Source organism: Octopus sinensis, linkage group LG4, assembly GCF_006345805.1.
Source record: "Octopus sinensis linkage group LG4, ASM634580v1, whole genome shotgun sequence".
Taxonomy (NCBI): domain Eukaryota; kingdom Metazoa; phylum Mollusca; class Cephalopoda; order Octopoda; family Octopodidae; genus Octopus; species Octopus sinensis.
Window position 1 is genome coordinate 87,948,050 of NC_043000.1, and position 19,617 is coordinate 87,967,666.

The 19,617-nt window shown below is 37.3% G+C and overlaps 1 protein-coding gene across 1 annotated transcript in view; it reads right to left on the reverse strand.

The window, feature by feature from the left end:
* LOC115210881 (focadhesin) overlaps positions 1-19,617 on the reverse strand; it is a 321,641-nt gene that overhangs the window by 250,980 nt on the left and 51,044 nt on the right. The window contains exons 5-7 of the mRNA XM_029779651.2: positions 5,905-6,006; positions 5,491-5,683; positions 2,228-2,431 (exon numbers count right to left, since the gene is read on the reverse strand). Coding sequence (XP_029635511.1) covers positions 2,228-2,431; positions 5,491-5,683; positions 5,905-6,006 — 499 coding nt within the window. The remainder of the gene's footprint in view (positions 1-2,227; positions 2,432-5,490; positions 5,684-5,904; positions 6,007-19,617) is intronic.

A 19,617-nucleotide genomic window follows, 5' to 3' on the forward strand; every position in this document is an offset into this window, starting at 1 on the left:
TATAAGATATGTACAAAGATACAGTAATTAAAGTGAGAATCAGCAATGAGTTTAATGGACAAGTTTAGTATGAAGTTAGAGGGTCACCAATGTTTAGTCCTCAGGCCTTTCTTATTCATCATAATCTTACAGGTCATCATAGAAAAGTTCAAGACTAGCTGCCAGTGGGGACTTTTATATCCTGATAACCTAGTTTTAACTGCTGAATCTCTAGAAAAATCAAATAACAAATTCAAAGTATGTAAGTGAAATCTATAAATAAGTTTCTTACCTCAAGGTAAACTTAGCAAAAATGAAAGTTGAAATAAGAAGGAGCCTGATTGGCTCAAATGATGTAATCAATAGGTTCTATTACGTAGGCAACATAAATAACAGAGGTGGTGATTGTTCAGAAAGTGTAATGACCAGGGTAAAAATAGGTTAGAAAAGATCAGGGAGACAGTATGTCTGTTAGAAACAAAGGTCTTACCCTCAGAGTTACAGGTGGATTGTGTGATGTATGAGAATTGTGACACTACATAGTAGTGAGACATGGGTCTTGAAGACGTGCAAAGGCTAGAAAGAAATGAAGCATGCTTTGATGTACAAGTAATGTTAGTGAGCATGCACGTCGAAGTACAACTGAATTCAGAGCAAAATTGTGTATAAGAGAAGTCAGGTGTAGTACATAAGAGAGGGAGCTGTGTTGTTAGGGGAATGTGATATGTATTTAAGATGATAACTTTCTAAGGAGGTGCAGAGCACTCCAAGTTAATGAAACCTGCAGAAAACGGAGACCAAGAAAAACTTGCTGAACATTGACCTGAAGATGCTTCATGTCACAGAAGAAATGACAAGATATTTGGTGATATGTGGTACTTCTAAAGACCTGCCCACTTGCTAAGGTGAAATGTACCTTTGACATGAGGATAATGTTTAAAAGTTAAGATACTTTGAACTCTACCAAGTATAAAATGTATATCTTGCAGCTTCTCCTTTATTTTACACTCTTTGAATCATTACATCAACCACAATAATAATAATAATAATAATAATAGTAATAATAATAATAATAATAATAATGATAATAATAATAACAATCCTTTCTACTATAGGAAAAAGGCCTGAAATTTTGGGCGAGGGGATAAATCAATTACATCAACACCAGTGCTTGACTGGTACTCATTTTATCGAAACCAAAAGGATGAAAGGCAAAGTCAATCTTGGTGGAATTTGCACTCAGAATATAAGGATGGATGAAATAGCACTAAGCAATTTACCCAGCATGCTAATCATTCTGCCAGCTTGCTGTGATTAAATAATGGTTTCAAATTTTGGCATTAGGCCAGCAATTTCGGTGGAGGGAGTCAGTTGATTACATCAACCACAATAATAATAATAATCCTTTCTACTAAAGGCACAAAGCCTGAAATTTCAGGGGAGGGAACTAATCGATTACATCGACTACAGTGTTTTACTGGTACTTATTTCATTAACCTCAAAAGGATGAAAGGCAAAGTTAACCTTGGCAAATTCTGAACTCATAACTTAAGTCTGGAAAAAATACCTATTTCTTTATTACCCACAAGGGGCTAAACATAGAGGGGACAAACAAGGACAGACATAGGTATTAAGTCGATAACATCGACCCCAGTGAGTAACTGGTACTTAATTTATCGACCCCGAAAGGATGAAAGGTAAAGTCGACCTCGGCGGAATTTGAACTCACAACGTAACGGTAGACGAAATACTGCTAAGCATTTCGCCCGATGTGCTAACGTTTCTGCCAGCTCACCGCCTTTAGTCTGGAAAAAATACTACTAAGCATTTTGTTTGATGTACTAATTATTCTGCCAGCTAACCACTTTGATGAGAGCTTCAGATTTTAGCAAAAGGTTAGCAATTTTGGTGGGAAGAGGTTAGTCAATTCCATTGGCCCTTAGTTGACTGGTACTTTACTTTATTGACTCCAAAAGGATGAAAGGCAAAGTTCATCTCAGCAAGGTTTGATGATGATTTCTTATACAGACTGTAAACTGGAAATTTTTTGGAAGAAAGAAATGTAGTGAATGGAATTTAGAGAACAGAATGTAACTGGGATTTTTTTTACCAACCCTTGATGTGTTAACTGGTACAGCTGATCCCTCAATAAAATGTATGTTAATTCATTTTTGCTGGATACACATTTCATCATGTTACTAAGCTGTATGTTATTATATCTAAGGCTAGTTACCATCAACACACTTACCTCAGGCCATTTATGAGCAATTTGAAGAATCTTGTGAGTAAGCATCATCACAGAGAGATCTCTCTGTAGACATAGATAGCACAATGCCATAGCATTTTGTACTAGAGGTCTTAACAATGAGGGACATGTTGACTGTTGCAACATTATGAAAAGCAGTTGGCTCACAAACTGGACACCTTCACCAATGGACTTTGAAGAGTCTAACTACAAAAATAAAAGGAAAGAAAGAAAACAAATTAACTCTTTGGCACTCAGATTATTCTGACAAACATAATGCTTATTTATTCACATTGTTTTGAATTAATCATACATTATCTTGTAGCTTCAAGATTTTGATGATGTGGTTGTTTATTTTCAGAATGATATTGTAGAATAGGTGTGAGAGGCCAGATCTGGCTAGCATGAACATAAAACAGGTAGAATATTTGGGCTAATTATGGCTGGTTTAAATACTGTATTTTTCAGCATACAAGTCAAATTTTTCAGACCCAAAATTATAGCTAAAAAACAAGGAGGTCAACTTATAAAACAAGGCTGCTTTGGGTGACCAAAAATTCTATGCAAAATGCAGCAGGATTTGGAAAAATAGTGACAACATTTGAATAGTTACACTACATGTTCACACTATATACTACTTCAACTTGTATGCTGGACATATGATAAACCAATCATTTACATATAATCAAAGGAGATTTCAATATATATATATTTTTTAAATCAAAATCAATATGTATTTACATTTTGTTAAAAGTAACTCTATAATGCTGCTTGAAAAAATTAAAATATAAATCAACTATTTGCAGAGTTAAAATAAATTTCTATTGGAAAATTTCTAATGAAGTAGTAAAAAAAAAAACATAAAAATCACAGAAAGACAATTCAAACGATCATCAGTATCATTATCATCATCAATTTCATTCTGACATCTACTTTAGCATGTTTGCATGGGTCAGACATCTTGAAAAGGTATACTTTCTGTGTCACAGTTACTCATTCTTGTTGTCAAACTGCTTGTTTCTGAGCAAGGTATTTTTCCATGACCAGACTTGTTTCCATGGAAGTTTGTAAATGAATGACACTGCTTCCATGATGGTGACAATTTCTTTACAACTATCATACGATGTCAAGACCTGGAGATACAACCCTCGGAGACCTATTGAGTCAAGTACATCAACATCAAAATAAAAAGTCAAATGGAAATTGTAGTTGTGATACCTATGCCAGTGGCATGTAAAAAGCACCATCCGAACGTAGCTGATGCCAGCGCTGCCTTGACTAGCTTCCATGCTGGTGGCACATAAAAAGCACCCACTACATTCACAGAGTGGTTGGCATTAGGAAGGGCAGCCAGCTGTAGAAACACTGCCAGATCAGACAGGAGCCTGGTGCAGCCTCCTGACTTCCCAGACCCTGGTTGAACCATTCAACGCATGCTAGCATGGAAAATGGACGTTAAACGATGATGATGATGATGATATATATATATATATATATATATATAAAATACAATTAAGATTCAGTTGAAATGGGTACTTAAATTGAGGCACCTTGTTAGGTCTGAGTAATATGCATACTCAACAATATTAAGTGAATATCAAACTTGGTGCATAAGTGCCGGCGCATGATATTCTTGCAGTGTATACAGATAACATCTAGCTGGGTGAAGAAAGCTGCTCTTAGCTATTCAGACATGTACTTTATATTAAAAATACTGTCTATAATATTGATGAAGAGTAGATTCCAGGATAAGTGAATAAAATATAAGTGTGTAACAAAGAGGTACAGGTGTCAATTCATTACAGCCGTTTCTAATGACTCTTTTAATTGATTAATGAGAACATTACATCAATGAAAAGAAACCGTTTTCATCTGATGACTTCATGATCTTCAAACCCCTATTTTATTTTTTTTTAGAATTTTATTCCATTATTTCTCAAGAGTCATTAGAAACAGCAGTAATCAATTGACTCCTGTACCTCTTTGTTACTCATATTTATATGTCATCACCATCTTCCTTTAATGGCTGTTTTCCATGCTGACATGGGTTGGACAGTTTGACCAGAGCTGGCAAACAGGAGGGTTGCATCAGGTTCCAGTCTGATTTGGTTTGGTTTCTATGGCCAGATTCCCTTCCTAACCCCAACCACTTTACAGTGTGTGCTGGGTGCTTTTATGGAGTGCCAGCACAAGTGCTTTTTACATGGCACAGCACAGGGCTTTTGCAGACCAATCCTAACCCACTGACAAGGCTTTGGGCAGCCTAGGACTATAGTAGAAGACACTCAGCCAAAGGGTCACATTATGGAACTGAACCTAAACCCATGTGGTTAGGAACAGATTTTATTCAGTCTTCAAATTTATGCTCTATGGCTAATGTGTTGACACAAATCAACAATGTATGAAAGATCCTTTAGATCAAAGGCATTCCAGCTGTAACCGTTGCATTTACAAACAGTGTATCTACCCCATTCGATGTGTCTTCTATCTTTTTAAGATAGTGGGGTTTGATTTGAGGAAGAAATGGTTACTATTTCCTGCAAGTTGTACAGCAGCTTCTTTGCTGCTTTATTTAACAATTTGTGTTGGAAGAAAATGTAGATATTGAGAAATGGCTACCTTTGGTGAACATAAAGAGAGAAATAAAGAAAAATCAAAAGTCCTTGAACTGAACATGTAGCAAAGAAACTTTTGATGTAGAAAAGTTATGCTAAGTTATAGCTTCGCTGAGGTTTAAACCATCTTGTATACATGAATATTGGTAGTTTCAGAATTACTGTAAGCACTACAACCACCACGAACACCACCACTACTCAAGTGAACACTGTATGAGGGGTCATACAATCAAAGGCATTCCAGTCATGGCCATCCCAATTATAATGTATCTTCTCTCTTTTTAAGGTGGTAGTGTCTGATCTGGGGGAGATTTGACTGCTATGCACAGCAGCTTGCTAGAAAAAATACCAGCCAAATCTTAAAATGGTAATCCTATTCTCAGCTAAATATCTGAGAGTGATGGTTGGTGCTTTGAGATGCCAACAGGTCAAAAATGCCACAACCCTAATATTTGCCTATCTGATGAGCTTCTATATACTATTCACCTTCCCAATTTCATTTAAGGCTTGGGTCCTAGACTATTGTAAAACACAATTGCCTGAGCTGGAGCATAATGTGATCAAACCTTTCACCTCATGATTGCAGAGTAAACTTTCTTCACCATTTGCTCATCTACATTTACATTAAGACCAGCAATACAATTAACCAACCTGGATATGAGGTACAATGGAGCACAGAAAGCCTATGTATTGATCATCATCGACAGACGTAGCTAAGTAGGCTTGCTGAAATAGAATTTGCTGTATGGCAAGGCGAATAGGCATCATGGAATCCTGACGAACAGGGTCCAAAATTGTATAGAGCAGAAATGGTTTCAGGATGGCAACAGCATTTGAAGATATTCTATGAGGGAAGAAAAAAGAAAAAAAAAAGAAGCATAAGATAATTGCTGATCAAAAGTGGACACAGACACACATTTATTCAACAAGACCATCAAACATAATAAATGCTATCTATTGACAAGGGCTTCTAGAGGAAATGAAGCTCATATTCCTGCCATTAAAGCATTATTAACAACAAACCTTAATATTTAATGTGTTATTCTATACAAATAATTCACTTACATATCTTTCTGATGGACACATATTTGGTATATTTGCTGCTGTAGAAGAGGCCAACTCTCTGGACGGTTTGTACACACAGTAATGAATGGATGAGGTGGGGTTCTGGGAAGAATAAAACATAAACAGCATATCAAAATCATAAAATTCTATGTGAAAGCAATATAAACATTACATCCGAAAAAAGAATTCAGTGGAAACATCTATGTTCCATAGAATTTATATAGTTAAACTTATTAGTGAGGTCAAATTGCTGCTGTGACCACCAACATCATTATCATCATCATTTTAATGCCCTCTCCTATGTATTGGTCATGTGGAATTTATTGAAGCAGATTTTTCTATGGCCAGATGCCCTTCCTGTCACCAACCCTTGCCTGATTACAAGCAAGGTAATATTTTGCATAGTTAGACATACCAAATTCGAAATAAAGGACACCACTAGTATGACAGTGATGCTCATTTACAACTGCCATGCAATGTCATGACAAGGATACACACACACACACATGCACACAAACATGCATATACATACAAATACAAATATACATGCAGAAACATACATGTGTATGTTCATCATTATTTTATTTATTTTAATAAATATTTAGGAAAACTAAAGCATGTCTTTGATAATTACTGAATGTATTTTGTGCATGACGTTATATATATATAAATATATATATATATATATATATATATATATATATATATATATCCCATAAGTTCTATCCAAATTTTGAATAAAGAAAGCAAGTGATCAAATGCTATATTTAATTGAAATCTAATCATTAATATACTTTCCCTGATTATCTATGACTTCCTTCCATCTATTTACAAGCTTTTTAATCCCATCAATGTAAAACTCTTTTGGTTTCAAAGCGAAAAACTCTCAAATGTCAATTTCGACCTCCTTCTGGCTTGTGAAAGTTATGTCCCCCAAATGATTCTGTAAAGTATGAAACAAATGGTAGTCTGAAGGAGCAAGGTCAGAAGAATAAGGTAGATTAGGTGTTTTTTCCCAAACAAGTTCTTTGATCTTCTGTGATGTGATCTTTGCAGTGTGGGGTTGTGCATTGTTCTGATGAAACATCACTCCTTTTCGATTCACTAAAGCGGGTCTTTTTTTCTTCAAAGCTTCATTCAAACGCTCTAATTGCTGACAGTAGACTTGAGCATACTCTACTGGAGGAATAAAGGTAGAATGAGATATTTTTGCCTCTTGGCTGAAACAGCTGTAAGTTATTTTCCCAATTTATATTCCTGTATGTTATATTTTAATAATTACTGGTATCTTTATATATTAATATATTTTATATGTAACGCATAATATGTTATACATATATGTTTATTCTTGTAATTGTCATTTTAGCAAATAAATAAATAAGTTGACACAATATAATGTCTGAAAGTTGATGAACCACCTATTGCTCCCCTCCATTTTCTTATTGCTCTATAAATTAATGGTAAAATATCTCTTTACCCTCACCCATTTAGTACACTCGGTAATGTAATTGCAATGCAATAAAAAACACTTGTGTATTAATAATTGGGTATTCTACCAGTAGTATATTGGATAGATATTATCCCTTAGCTGGTTGGATTCACAACCTCTAACTTTCTTGGAATATATATATAAGGTTTATTTCAGTTTGTGTTGATCAAATATGCTCACAAAGCTTTGGTTGGCCTGTGGCTATAGTAGAAAAGACCTACATAAGGTACCATGCAGTGGAACTGAACCTGAAATCTAAACTACTAATTATAAATTGGTATTGTTGTTATTGCAAGGGAATTGAAAGGCAAAATTCATTTCTTTTTTCTAATTTTGAGAAACTTTATGACTTTATTCTGAGTTTTGGGTCATGGATTCCATAAAAAAAACTTCAACAAGTATTTTAACTTTTGTTAATGCTTAGAGAGAGAGAGAGAGAGAGAGAGTGGAAGGGAGAGAGTGAAAGGGAGAGAGTGGAAGGGAGAGAGAGAGGGAGAGAGAGAGGGAGAGAGTGAAAGGGAGAGAAAGAGAGAGTGGAAAGGAGAGAGAGAGAGGGAGAGAAAGAGAGAGAGTGGAAGGGAGAGAGGGAGAAAGAGAATGCTGGTGACAGGTTGTTTTTATCTCTAATTTTAAGAAATGATAATAACAATGATTTCAAGGTGTTACATAATTTTTGGCATTCACTATAAATTAACTCTACTATATTCTGAATCTCTATGGCAAGTGAGGAAGAAGAAAATGAAGCAAGCTATTTTCAATGTCTTGTGAAAGACATTTTTCTTCCTTGACATCATTAATGCCAACTTTATTTTCCCCCTCTAAAACACATTTGTTGCCTTCTCACATAATAAAAAATAAATATAATAAATAGGTATATGATAAGTATCAACTTAAGTTTACAATCTACTTTTGATAGTGATAGTGACCCCCTTTGGTCAGACACTGACCATGGGTTTGCACCTAGAGAGTTACTCTCTGAGGCACAAGTCTGGGCAAGGTTGTTTCATGGAAGACCAGCAGTCGCCCATGCATACCAGCCTCCCCTCTCCACGTCACCGATGTTGTCCAAGGGAAAGGCAAGGGCCGATACAGCTTGGCACCTGTGACGTCGCAACTCATTTCTACAGCTGAGTGAACTGAAGCAATGTGAAATAAAGTGTCTTGCTCAAGAACACAACACGCAGCCCGGTCCGGGATTCGAGCTCACAACCTCATGATCGTAAGCTCGACGCTCTAACCACTGAGCCACGCGCCTTCCAGTTTTACTCCTCAAACATAACGTTATTGCAACATTATCAGTCACTACCCAGTCACTAATTCTCTCAACTGAAGAGTCCTTGTGCTTTCCTAATGAAGAAATCAATGTTATGAAAGTATCAAAAATGCCAATAGTTTTTTTCAATTAATGATATTTTGCAAGTGTTTATGCCCTTCTTAATAAAAACCTTATGATTGGTTTTGTCTTTAGATTAATCTTTAGCTCTTGAACATTTAAACTAACTGTATCTGGCCCAAATATTTTTTCCTGTTTTATGTTCAAAATGGCCAGATCTGGCCTTCCACACCTACTTTACAAAGTCATTCCGAAAATATGCAATCACATGGGTGAAATCTCAAAGCTATGAGATAATGCCTGATTAATTCAAAATGAAGTTAAGAAGCATAAATAATACAGCATCAGCTTTTCCTTGATATCACCAATCTTTTCACACCAAATTTCTATATATTCATAATTCATATACTCTGAAAGGCATTTGTAGAATTTTTATTTAAAAAAACCATTTTTCTGAAAGTTATGAGGCAACAATGCTAACACATGTCAGTTTTCTGAAAATCCTCTCCCACTCTCTTTAAAACTTTATTTTTTCACTACAAATTCCAATATAATTTGAATATACACCACCTGAAGAGTATTTGTAGAAAATTCAATCAAACAAGATTTCTATTTTTCTGGAAGTTATGAGGAAACAAAGTCAGTGGGGCACATTTGTGTATGTAGGCCCATTACTTTAACATAAATAATACTAAGATTACATTGCTATTATATACTGACATATCAGCTTCCTTTGCTTCACTTTCATTCTGTATGTATCAATACATAATTACATAACCACATGCTATATATAAACAAAGAATATATTTATTTTGTTCAGTTTGCATCAAAAAGGTGATAACAATCTGAATGCGATGAGTTCAGTTTTTTGCTACATATAAACATAAACAGGATAATGGTATTTATAATGATATTGTTTTTAGTTATGAATACTAACTGTATCAAAAAATGCACCATAGTGTGTGTGTGTATTAAAATTTATTGGCAGTATTCAGGTAATAAATTTTCATTGCTTTAGGTTTTCTGTTATTGATGTTCATTCTTCATTTATGTTGTATATCTTGCCAGCTTTTTCCTCAGATTCATGTCATATGTATACTTATGTACGTATGCTATAAGAATTTATAATACAATGATATGCAACCAATGTAAAACAAGCAGTCTTAAAGATAGCTTGTTTGTACTAGTATATATTTAAAGATATATATTTATTATTCTCAAATTTGTACTCTACAAAAGTATAAAGGAGTTCATCAGATTAATGTAAAATTATTTTTATTATAACTGCATATAAAAACAAACACATAATAATAATAATAATAATAATAATTAAAAGTGCAATGTTACACTGATCACATATCGCAGCTCCAGCAAAACAGGTTATTCTCAAACAACCAGAGGCAGTTTTTTAAGGACTGAGTATGAGATAAAGACGATAATATGAGATCCAAACTCCATCATCTGGAGGCTCCATGACAGGACCATGTGCGCATAACAATGGAAGATGTAATTGCACAGGTATCAAAATTGCCAAACTGGAAAGCAGCAGGACCAGACAGAAATCAAGGCAACAGCTCATGTGGTTTAGGTCAACACACAAGTGAACTGCATTGCAGTTAGACAATTGCCTACAGAGTGGTGCAGTTCTGGAGTGGATTATAGAGAGAAAGACAATATTGCTGATGAAAGATCAAAGGGAAATGAGGTTGGCAATTATCGACCCATTGCTTGCCTTAACCTCTTATGGAGAATATTAACAGGCATCCTCACAGAGAAAATACATACGTTCCTTGCAGAAAACAATCTACTTCTGGTAGAGCAAAAGGGATGCTGGAAAGGATCCAAATGGTACAAAAAAAATTTGTACATGGCCTGGACAGACTTTAAAAAGGCTTATGACATGTTGCCACATTCATAGATTTGACATATGTGGAATAGCTGAGAATATATGTGCACTGATTAAGAACAGTATGCCTAGTTGGAAAACACATTTTTTCTGTAACAACAATCAAAAGTGGTATCTTCCAAGGAGACTCTTGTTAACGTTTCTTATTTGTTATAGCCTTGATCCTACTTTCTGTAGTCCTATGCAAAGTCAATGTGCACTATAAGCTGAGAAAGAATGGATCTCATCTCAACCACCTTCTCTTCATGGATGATTTAAAACTGTTCGCAAAAACAGAGCCTGAAATGGAGAGGCTGGTTGAGACTGTACAGATGTGCAGCAAGGATATAGGGAATTCGGTATCTTGAAGTTTGCGGTGCTCACTTTGAAATGAGGTAAAAGAGGAGATTGTAAGGGCGTAGAATTCCCAAACAGAGAGTGAGTGGAAGACCCATATGATGATGGGTACAAGTACCTTGGGATCCTGAAGCAGGACAATATCTTGCACAGAGAAATGAAAGACAAGGTAATCACTGCATATTTGAAGCACCTCAAACTTCTCTTGAAATCAAAACTGAACTCAAGGTACTTGGGGACTGCCATCAACATATGGGTTGTTGCTGTGGTCCGCTACAGTATACCCATCCTGAAATAGACATGAGTGGGGATTAACCAACTCGACTGCACTACCTGAATGATGATGGCAATGAATAGGCGAACATACACAGGCTCTACATGAAGGGGTGTAACGGTGGGCTGATTAGAATATGGTAGTGCATCAACAGTGAAAGAAGAAACATGGCAGAATATTTGATAAACAGCAAACAAGACCTGCTACAGTATGTTGCTAATGCAGAAGGATTTACCAAAAATGGACTTGAGAGTGTTAATGAATTCCAAACACAAACAGCCAATGTAAGAGAAAAAACTCTATTCTGCATGGTATTACTTGGTCAGTTCCACTGTAAAACTAACAACTTAAAAGACCCAGAAGCATCCTAGAGGTAGCTCAGCAAGGGTAACCTAAAAAAGAAGACTGAAAGCCTAATCATTGCTGCCCCGGATCAGGCATTGAATACCAACTCAGTGAAAAGAGATATATACCACTCGACTGGCTTCTGTGCTGGTGGCACATAAAAAGCACCAACCAATCGTAGGATCCCGGAACATCTTGCTGTGCTTGAGGAGACCTGTTGAGTCAAGTGCATGTACATGTACATGAACATTGAACCAAATATCAATGGAAACAGTAGTTGTGATCATCATCATTGTTCGACCGTGGTCGAGACAATGGAATTTACCATGTTGCGCCAGACTTCACGGTCCATCATAGCATTACGGAGGTCCTGTTGCTGGATGCCTGTATCCTTGGAGATTACATCAGGGTAGGAGAGTGTGCGCCCTCTGGTGTTGCGAGTAGATGGCTTCCAGAGGAGAAGAGTAGAAATTACTTCTTTTTCAGCTCTACAACAATGTCCAGCAAACTGGACTCTCCTACCTTTCACAAGAGATGACACAGGTGGTAATTTCCCATATATTTGCATTTTAGTTGGATGGCGCCTCCACGAGAGATTTTGAGCTCTCATAAGGAGGCGAGTGTAGGTTCCATCTAACTGCCTCTCAAGCTTCTTTGATAACGTCCAGGTTTCTGAGCCATATAGTAGGATTGGTTCGACTGTGGCTTTGAATATTTCAAGTTTGAAGTCTCTACTTAGATTTGATGACCAGATCTTATGCATGTCATTACAGGCTGACCAGGCCATACCCTTTCTAGTTAGAAAGTCTTTTCCAGATGATGATATGTATGACCAAGATATTTATAATCAGAAACCATATTTAAAGGTGCACTGTTGAGAGTGTGGATGATGCAATCACTGTTGGACAGGCACTTGTTTATGTATTCAGTTTTGGTCTCATTGAGGTAAAGACCTACACAATTTGAGGCTTGTTCAAGAGATTGTAAAAGAGACTGGGCATTGGAGAGAGAATCACTGATAAGAGCGATGTCGTCAGCAAAGTCAGTGTCTGTCAAGTACTCAGCTGGGTGTCTGGAACTTCTTCTTGGTTTTATTTCAAAGCCCTTGCCAGAGATGGTATCAACTGACATACGTAGCACATAATCAACAACAATGATGAAAAGAAATGGGGCGAGTGTGTCTCCCTGCAGTATTCCGGCCTCGATCGAGAAAGATGATGTTTCTCCATCAGGGGTTAAGATGGTTGAAGACGTATCTGTGTAGAGGACCTTGATGGCAGAAATAATTTTGTCTGGTATCCCATAGAGCTTAAGGATTTCAAACATCTTGCACCTATCTACAGAATCGAACGCTTTAGAAAAGTCTACAAATACCATTGCAAGATCGCGATTAAATGCTTTTGATTCTTCAATAAGTCTGCGCAGGCATAGTATCTGGCTCAGCGTTGAGCACCCATGTCTGAATCCATTTTGGTTCTTTCGGAGCAAAGGTTCAACAAAAAGGACAAGATGATTTAGGATCAGTTTGTTGTACAGTTTTGCAGCAATTGACATTAGAGATATGCCCCTGTAGTTGGTGACGAGGGACAAATCGCCTTTTTTGGGTATTGGAATGATTTGAGATTGGTGCCAAATCTTTGGAGCGACAAAGGTGGAAAGTGTGTGGTTGCAGAGGTTAAGCAAAAGTGTGTGAAATCTATCATCCTTCCAAATCACAGCCGGAATGTTGTCGGGACCAAATGCTTTCGAGGCTTTTAGTTGCTTGGTGGCTGCTGTTAGTTCAAATATGGTAAAAGGGGAGGTGTTGATGTCCAGCGTGTCTGATATAAGCACACTTGGGAGAGTGGGGTTATCAGGGATTTTGGCATTCTTCCCAAGGAGGTTTTTAAAATGGGTTGACCAATTTTCTAAACGCTTCTTAGCTGATCCCCCTTTAATTCTAATTGATGACCCAGAATTTTTGCCTGATAGGTCTTTGATGGATTTCCAGGCGAGATGGTGTTTTTTACTAATGTGCTCTTTCGATAGTTTACTAATTTTGCCATTGATAAATTCGACCTCGGCGTTCAAGTAGTTGTGATACCTGTGCCGGTGACACATAAAAAGCACCATCCGAACGTGGCCGTTGCCAGTGAACATCGAATCAAATATCAATGGAAACAGTAGTTGTGATACCTGTGCCGGTGACACATAAAAAGCACCATCCAAACGTGGCCGTTGCCAGTGAACATCGAATCAAATATCAATGGAAACAGTAGTTGTGATACCTGTGCCGGTGACACATAAAAAGCACCTCCACTGGCTTCTGTGCCGGTGGCACATAAAAAGCACCATCCGAACGTGACCGATGCCAACCCTGCCTCGAATGGCTTCTGTGCCAGTGGCACATAAAAAGCACCATCCAAACGTGGCCGATGCCAGCACCGCTCCGACTGGCTTCTGTGCCGGTGGCACATAAAAAGCACCATCCGAGCGTGGCCAACGCCAGCACCGCCTCGACTGGCTTCTGTGCCGGTGGCACATAAAAAGCACCAACCGATCGTGGGATCCCGGAACATCTCGCTGTGCTTGAGGAGACCTGTTGAGTCAAGTGCATGTACATGAACATCGAACCAAATATCAATGGAAACAGTAGTTGTGATACCTGTGCCGGTGGCACATAAAAAGCATCATCCGAACGTGACCGATGCCAACCCTGCCTTGAATGGCTTCTGTGCCGGTGGCACATAAAAAGCACCATCCGAATGTGGCCGATGCCAGCACCGCCTTGACTGGCTTCTGTGCCGGTGGCACATAAAAAAGCACCAACCGATCGTGGCCGATGCCAGACCCCTCTGGCACCTTTGTAGGCGGCACGTAAAAAGCACCCACTACACTCGCGGAGTGGTTGGCGTTAGGAAGGGCATCCAGCTGTAGAAACACTGCCAGATCAGACTGGAGCCTGGGGCAGCCCCTGGCTCCCCAGACCCCGGTTGAACCGTCCAACCCGTGCTAGCGCGGAAAACGGACGTTAAACGATGATGATGATGAAGTGCTACGAACCTCTGCAGAATGTGTGGGAAGAAGATCAAAAGCATGACTCACATTGTTAGTGCTTGTGAAAGCTGTGCACAGAAAGAGTACATACGCAGACAACAAGGTAGTGCAAAACCTTCACTGATTACTATACTGGAAGTATGGATATGAAGTAATGGGTGCTTGTTTTTAGACTTTATTAATGTATTGTGACATACATTTCTGCATTCCTGATGTTCATTTGTGAGGACATTTTCACAATAATATTATTGAATATTATTTATATCATAGGAGCTTTTATGAACTCATTCAGAGGCATTTGCCTAAAACAAATTAAACACACACACATATGTATATATATATATATACAACACACATTTGCATATGTGTGTGTTTATGCCTCTAAGTCTTGATATCTTTTGATAGTTGTAAATGAGTGTTACTGTCATAGTAACAATGTCAGTTGTTTTTCCATGAAACCATATCTAGCTATGAAGAAATAGTACTTTGCTTGAAAACAGGTGAAAGTTGGCAACAGGAAGAGCATCTGACTCAAAAGAGCATAGAAAAGTAGACATTAAAACAATGATGATGACGATGATGACTATATTTCTATTAGGTATCACTATGAATTTTGAAAATATTTAAAAGTAATGTCTACTGTATTTTTTTTGTTTTTTTTGTTTTTGGTGAGCATCCCAAAAGGAATATTTTGATACCACATTTGTGAAATCTGGATGAATATTTTAAGAGATGTGACAATTTGAATGATCAGCAAATTGGTCAAAGTTTTGCCTAATCAGCCTAAATGAATAATTAGCCATATTTGTGATGTAATGGTTTTGAAACCAAGGTGATAATCATCTTCAAATTGTGCAAATTAACAGTCTCCATGATATAGCAGTTGCTTATTTCTTTTCAGGTTCTTGAAAATGAAATAAAATGAATCAGCACTACTTATGGACAGGTAAACATTACCACAAATTATCTGACTATTCAAAATTGGTAAAAAGAAAGAAAACAAAATATAATAATGAACTTTAATAGCCTACAAAATAATATTCACTGCACAATATAATTTTTATTGGTGAAATTTGACCAATCTTTCTCAAAGAAAAATGAAATTTACATATACCAAAATACCTACTAGGTAATATTTGGACATCACTCTCCACACATTAAAGCAGTGAGAGGGAATAAACAACATCTTCAATGTGATGAATCCATGCTAATTTTGGGCTCTAGAAGACTTATGTAGCTCAATTTAGCAAGGTTTTTTTTCCATAGAAGTATATGTTTACTTAGTAATTAGTTTGTCCATTTCTAGAAATTCTGGCTCAAATTTGATATTTGAAACTTTGGATTCATGTTCCATTTGACCTCTCATCATGCAGAAATACACCAGTTTGACAAGTAGCATCAGTATGTGTTAAACCTATATGAGCTGCTGTGGTAGTACCATTGACTTTGTGCTTTTTTGCTATATCATGGTCAGATTCAGCAATGACTGAATTAAATTCATGAGAAATTTTTCTTTCTTATGATATAAAAATCTTGAAGAAAATATGTTCTTTTTTGAATGAACACTAACGATAAACTTATTTCTATTTATGCACCCTTTTCAAGCCTAGCCAGGCTCATGGGCCCAGTTTCCGTAGCGTATGTGTTCCCCGCCAGCTGGACGGGATGCCAGTCCATTGCAGCATTACTCAAGAAACAGGAAGAGAGAGTGAGAGAAAGTTGGGGTGAAAGAGTACAACAGGGGTTGCTGGAGCCTCGTGGAGCTTGAGGTGTTTTCGCTCAATAAACACACACAACGCCCGGTCTGGGAATCAAAACTGCGCCATTGCGCCTCCACAAAGTGTGCCCTTTTAAAGCCTAGCCAGGCTCATGGGCCCGGTTTATCAGTTTCAATGGCGTATGTGTTCCCTAGCTGGATGGGACGCCAGTCCATCGCAGTGTTACTCATTTTGGCCAGCTGAGTGGACTGGAGCAATGTTAAATGAAGTGTTTTGCTCAAGAACACAACGTGTTCGCCTGGTCCAGGAATCGAAACCACAATCTTATGATCATGATACTGACACCTTAACCACTAAGCCACATGCCTCCACAATGATAAACTTACCGTTCTTTTATATTTCATAATGATTATCTGACCTACTCCTATTGATTTTTATATCAAATTAAGCAAAAATAGTCCTCTTCAATGACTGGATGATTTTGAACACAAAGCGAATTATAGTGCTCCAGTACTTTGAACTAGAACTAGAGCTACCATTCAGCAGTCAAAAAATAATAAAATAAAATAGGAAAAACTTTGTGAAAGGGTGGAAATAACAGGGTGTTTAAGGGACCCTGGTATGATATATATCAAATTTTGATCAAAACTATATGAGAAGGAAGTTCACATTCAGAACTTTCAAATGATATATAATTTTTCATGAAAAAAAATGTATTTTGACATGAAAATGACCTTGCAAAAAAGTGTGTTTTTGCATGTTCTTTTGAAGGTAGTCTATAGTGATACTGACTTCTATTGAAATGCTGAATATATTCCAATTCAATTGAATGGCAAGAGTTTGGAGGAGTTTAATAAAACAACTTTGTCATTAGGATGGTGTTCTGATGATGGTGGTGATAATGATAGTGGTGGTAGTGGTAATAATAATGGTGGTAGTAGTAATGAATGAGGTGGTGATAGCAATGATGATAGCAAAAGCCTTGATGGTACCAATAGTAGATGTGACAGCAGTAGTCCTTTGGTCTACAGATTGTTAACTGCGGTGAAAGTAGGCTTTGCTCTGAAATTCAACACTCCACTGGTTGTTCACTGTGAAAATTGTGCAAATTGCATCTTTCATATATCTTACAAGTGACTGGTGAGTGCTGTTGCTATGGCAATATATATATATATATATATATGTATACACACACATACATATAAAACCCATTAGCCTGTTTAAAAAACACCCTTCTGGAGAAGTGCTTAAACATGCTGTTATGAAATGATTGGTATTGATTATGCAATAGATGTATTCTCGTGATGGAGCTTACCAAAGTTTCCCATAATGCTAATTAGTTTTGGAATGATTACAGGAAAGGTAGCACATGGCTTGATCAATAAAAAGACAGAGAATTATACATATGCTGGTACTGTTGATTACATGTTTGGATGTATGTGTTACTTTAGGCACTGACTGAATGAAAGAGAGAGAGAGAATGAAATATGTACAGATAGATAGATAGTGATATAGATAGAAGGATAGAGAGATAGAGACAGAAGGGAAAAGTAAGTGAGAAGTAGAGAAAGATTGAGAAAGTGAATCTATGTTTTCATTAGAGGGCTGGATAAAACCTATATGCTCTCTGAAAGAGAATGTATGTTGCAAGAGGTAAGAGTATATTAATATATGTTAACATTAACATTTATTATTTGTATGTTACATGTGTTTAGACAGCCACACACATTTTTTTTTTCATTATAAAAAGAGGTAGAAGGACAAAGAAGGGTGCATGCCCACATTCTAAGTCCTGATTTAGCAGACCCATGATCAAAGTCATTCTAGCTTTGGCTAGAACATGATCCAATGTAGCCTTTATTTAAGGCAGTAGGATATGTTGAGGGAATATGCTTGCTATTTCTAGCCAGCTGCAGTGACCATGTAGAGGTTTTCCTGTTGGCTCAAAGGAGACCAAGTAGCAGAGATAACTGGGTGAAGTTAGAGAAGTTGATATTAAATATAAATAATTGTTTATGTGTGAATATTTTTAAATAAAATTTCAAAAACAAAATAACAAAATGAACTACACTAACATATCTACTCATTCTTTGTATATTTTAAGAGATTCACACATAAATATGCTGATCATCATCATCATCATCGTTTAACGTACGCTTTCCATGCTAGCATGGGTTGGACGATTTGACTGAGGTCTGGCGAACCAGATGACTGCACCAGACTCCAAATTGATCTGGCAGAGTTTCTACAGCTGGATGCCCTCCCTAACGCCAACCACTCTGAGAGTGTAATGGGTGCTTTTACGTGCCACCAGCATGATGGCCAGTCAGGCAGTACTGGCAACAGCCACATCCAAATGGTGCTTTTTATGTGCCACCTGCACAGGAGCCAGTCCAGCGGTATTGGTAATGACCAATAGGTGGCGAGCTGGCAGAAACGTTAGCACGCCAGGCGAAATGCTTAGCGGTATTTCGTCTGCTGTTACGTTCTGAGTTCAAATTCCGCCGAGGTTGATTTTGCCTTTCATCCTTTCGGGGTCAATAAATTAAGTACCAGTTGCACACTGGGGTCGATGTAATCGACTTAATACCTATGTCTGTCCCCTCTGTGTTTAGCCCCTTGTGGGTAATAAAGAAATAGGTATTGGTAACGACCTCGTTCGAATGTTTTTTTTTCACATGCCACCAGCACAAGTGCTACACTGTTGTATTTCATCATTACAAAACATCTTCCTTGTGACCAGCACACTCATGTTCAAATCAGCCCAAACTCATTGAAAATGAATAGATACATTATTGTTTGAATTCTCACTCTTCTGCATGAACCTCATGAATTTATTATCGGTTTGGTAGAGATGAGCATGCATCAGCAAATAATTTGTTTACTGCTTTCTATAAAACAAGAGCCAGTACTCTTGTCAGATTTCCCAGTCTGAAGAGCTTTAACTGAGGAGGCACATAACAAAGCTGAAACACAACAATGTCTCAAACTCCCCTTGCATCAATGAATTGTGTGTTATGAACACTCATTGTCTAAAAGGAAGAGATGTTCTCCAATGTTAAAATAAACAACAGGGATCACACATTCATGTTTGAATCTGCCAGAACACATTAAGGATGGAAGTGCATTATTAAACAACATACTTGCTGTTCTGTGTGCATCTCCTGAATTAAAATAAATTGACCATGATTATAGTAAACCATTCAATGACAACAGATAAGAGAATCTTTCTGGGTAAATCAACTTGCTTGCATGGGTCAGATAAAACTCATTCAG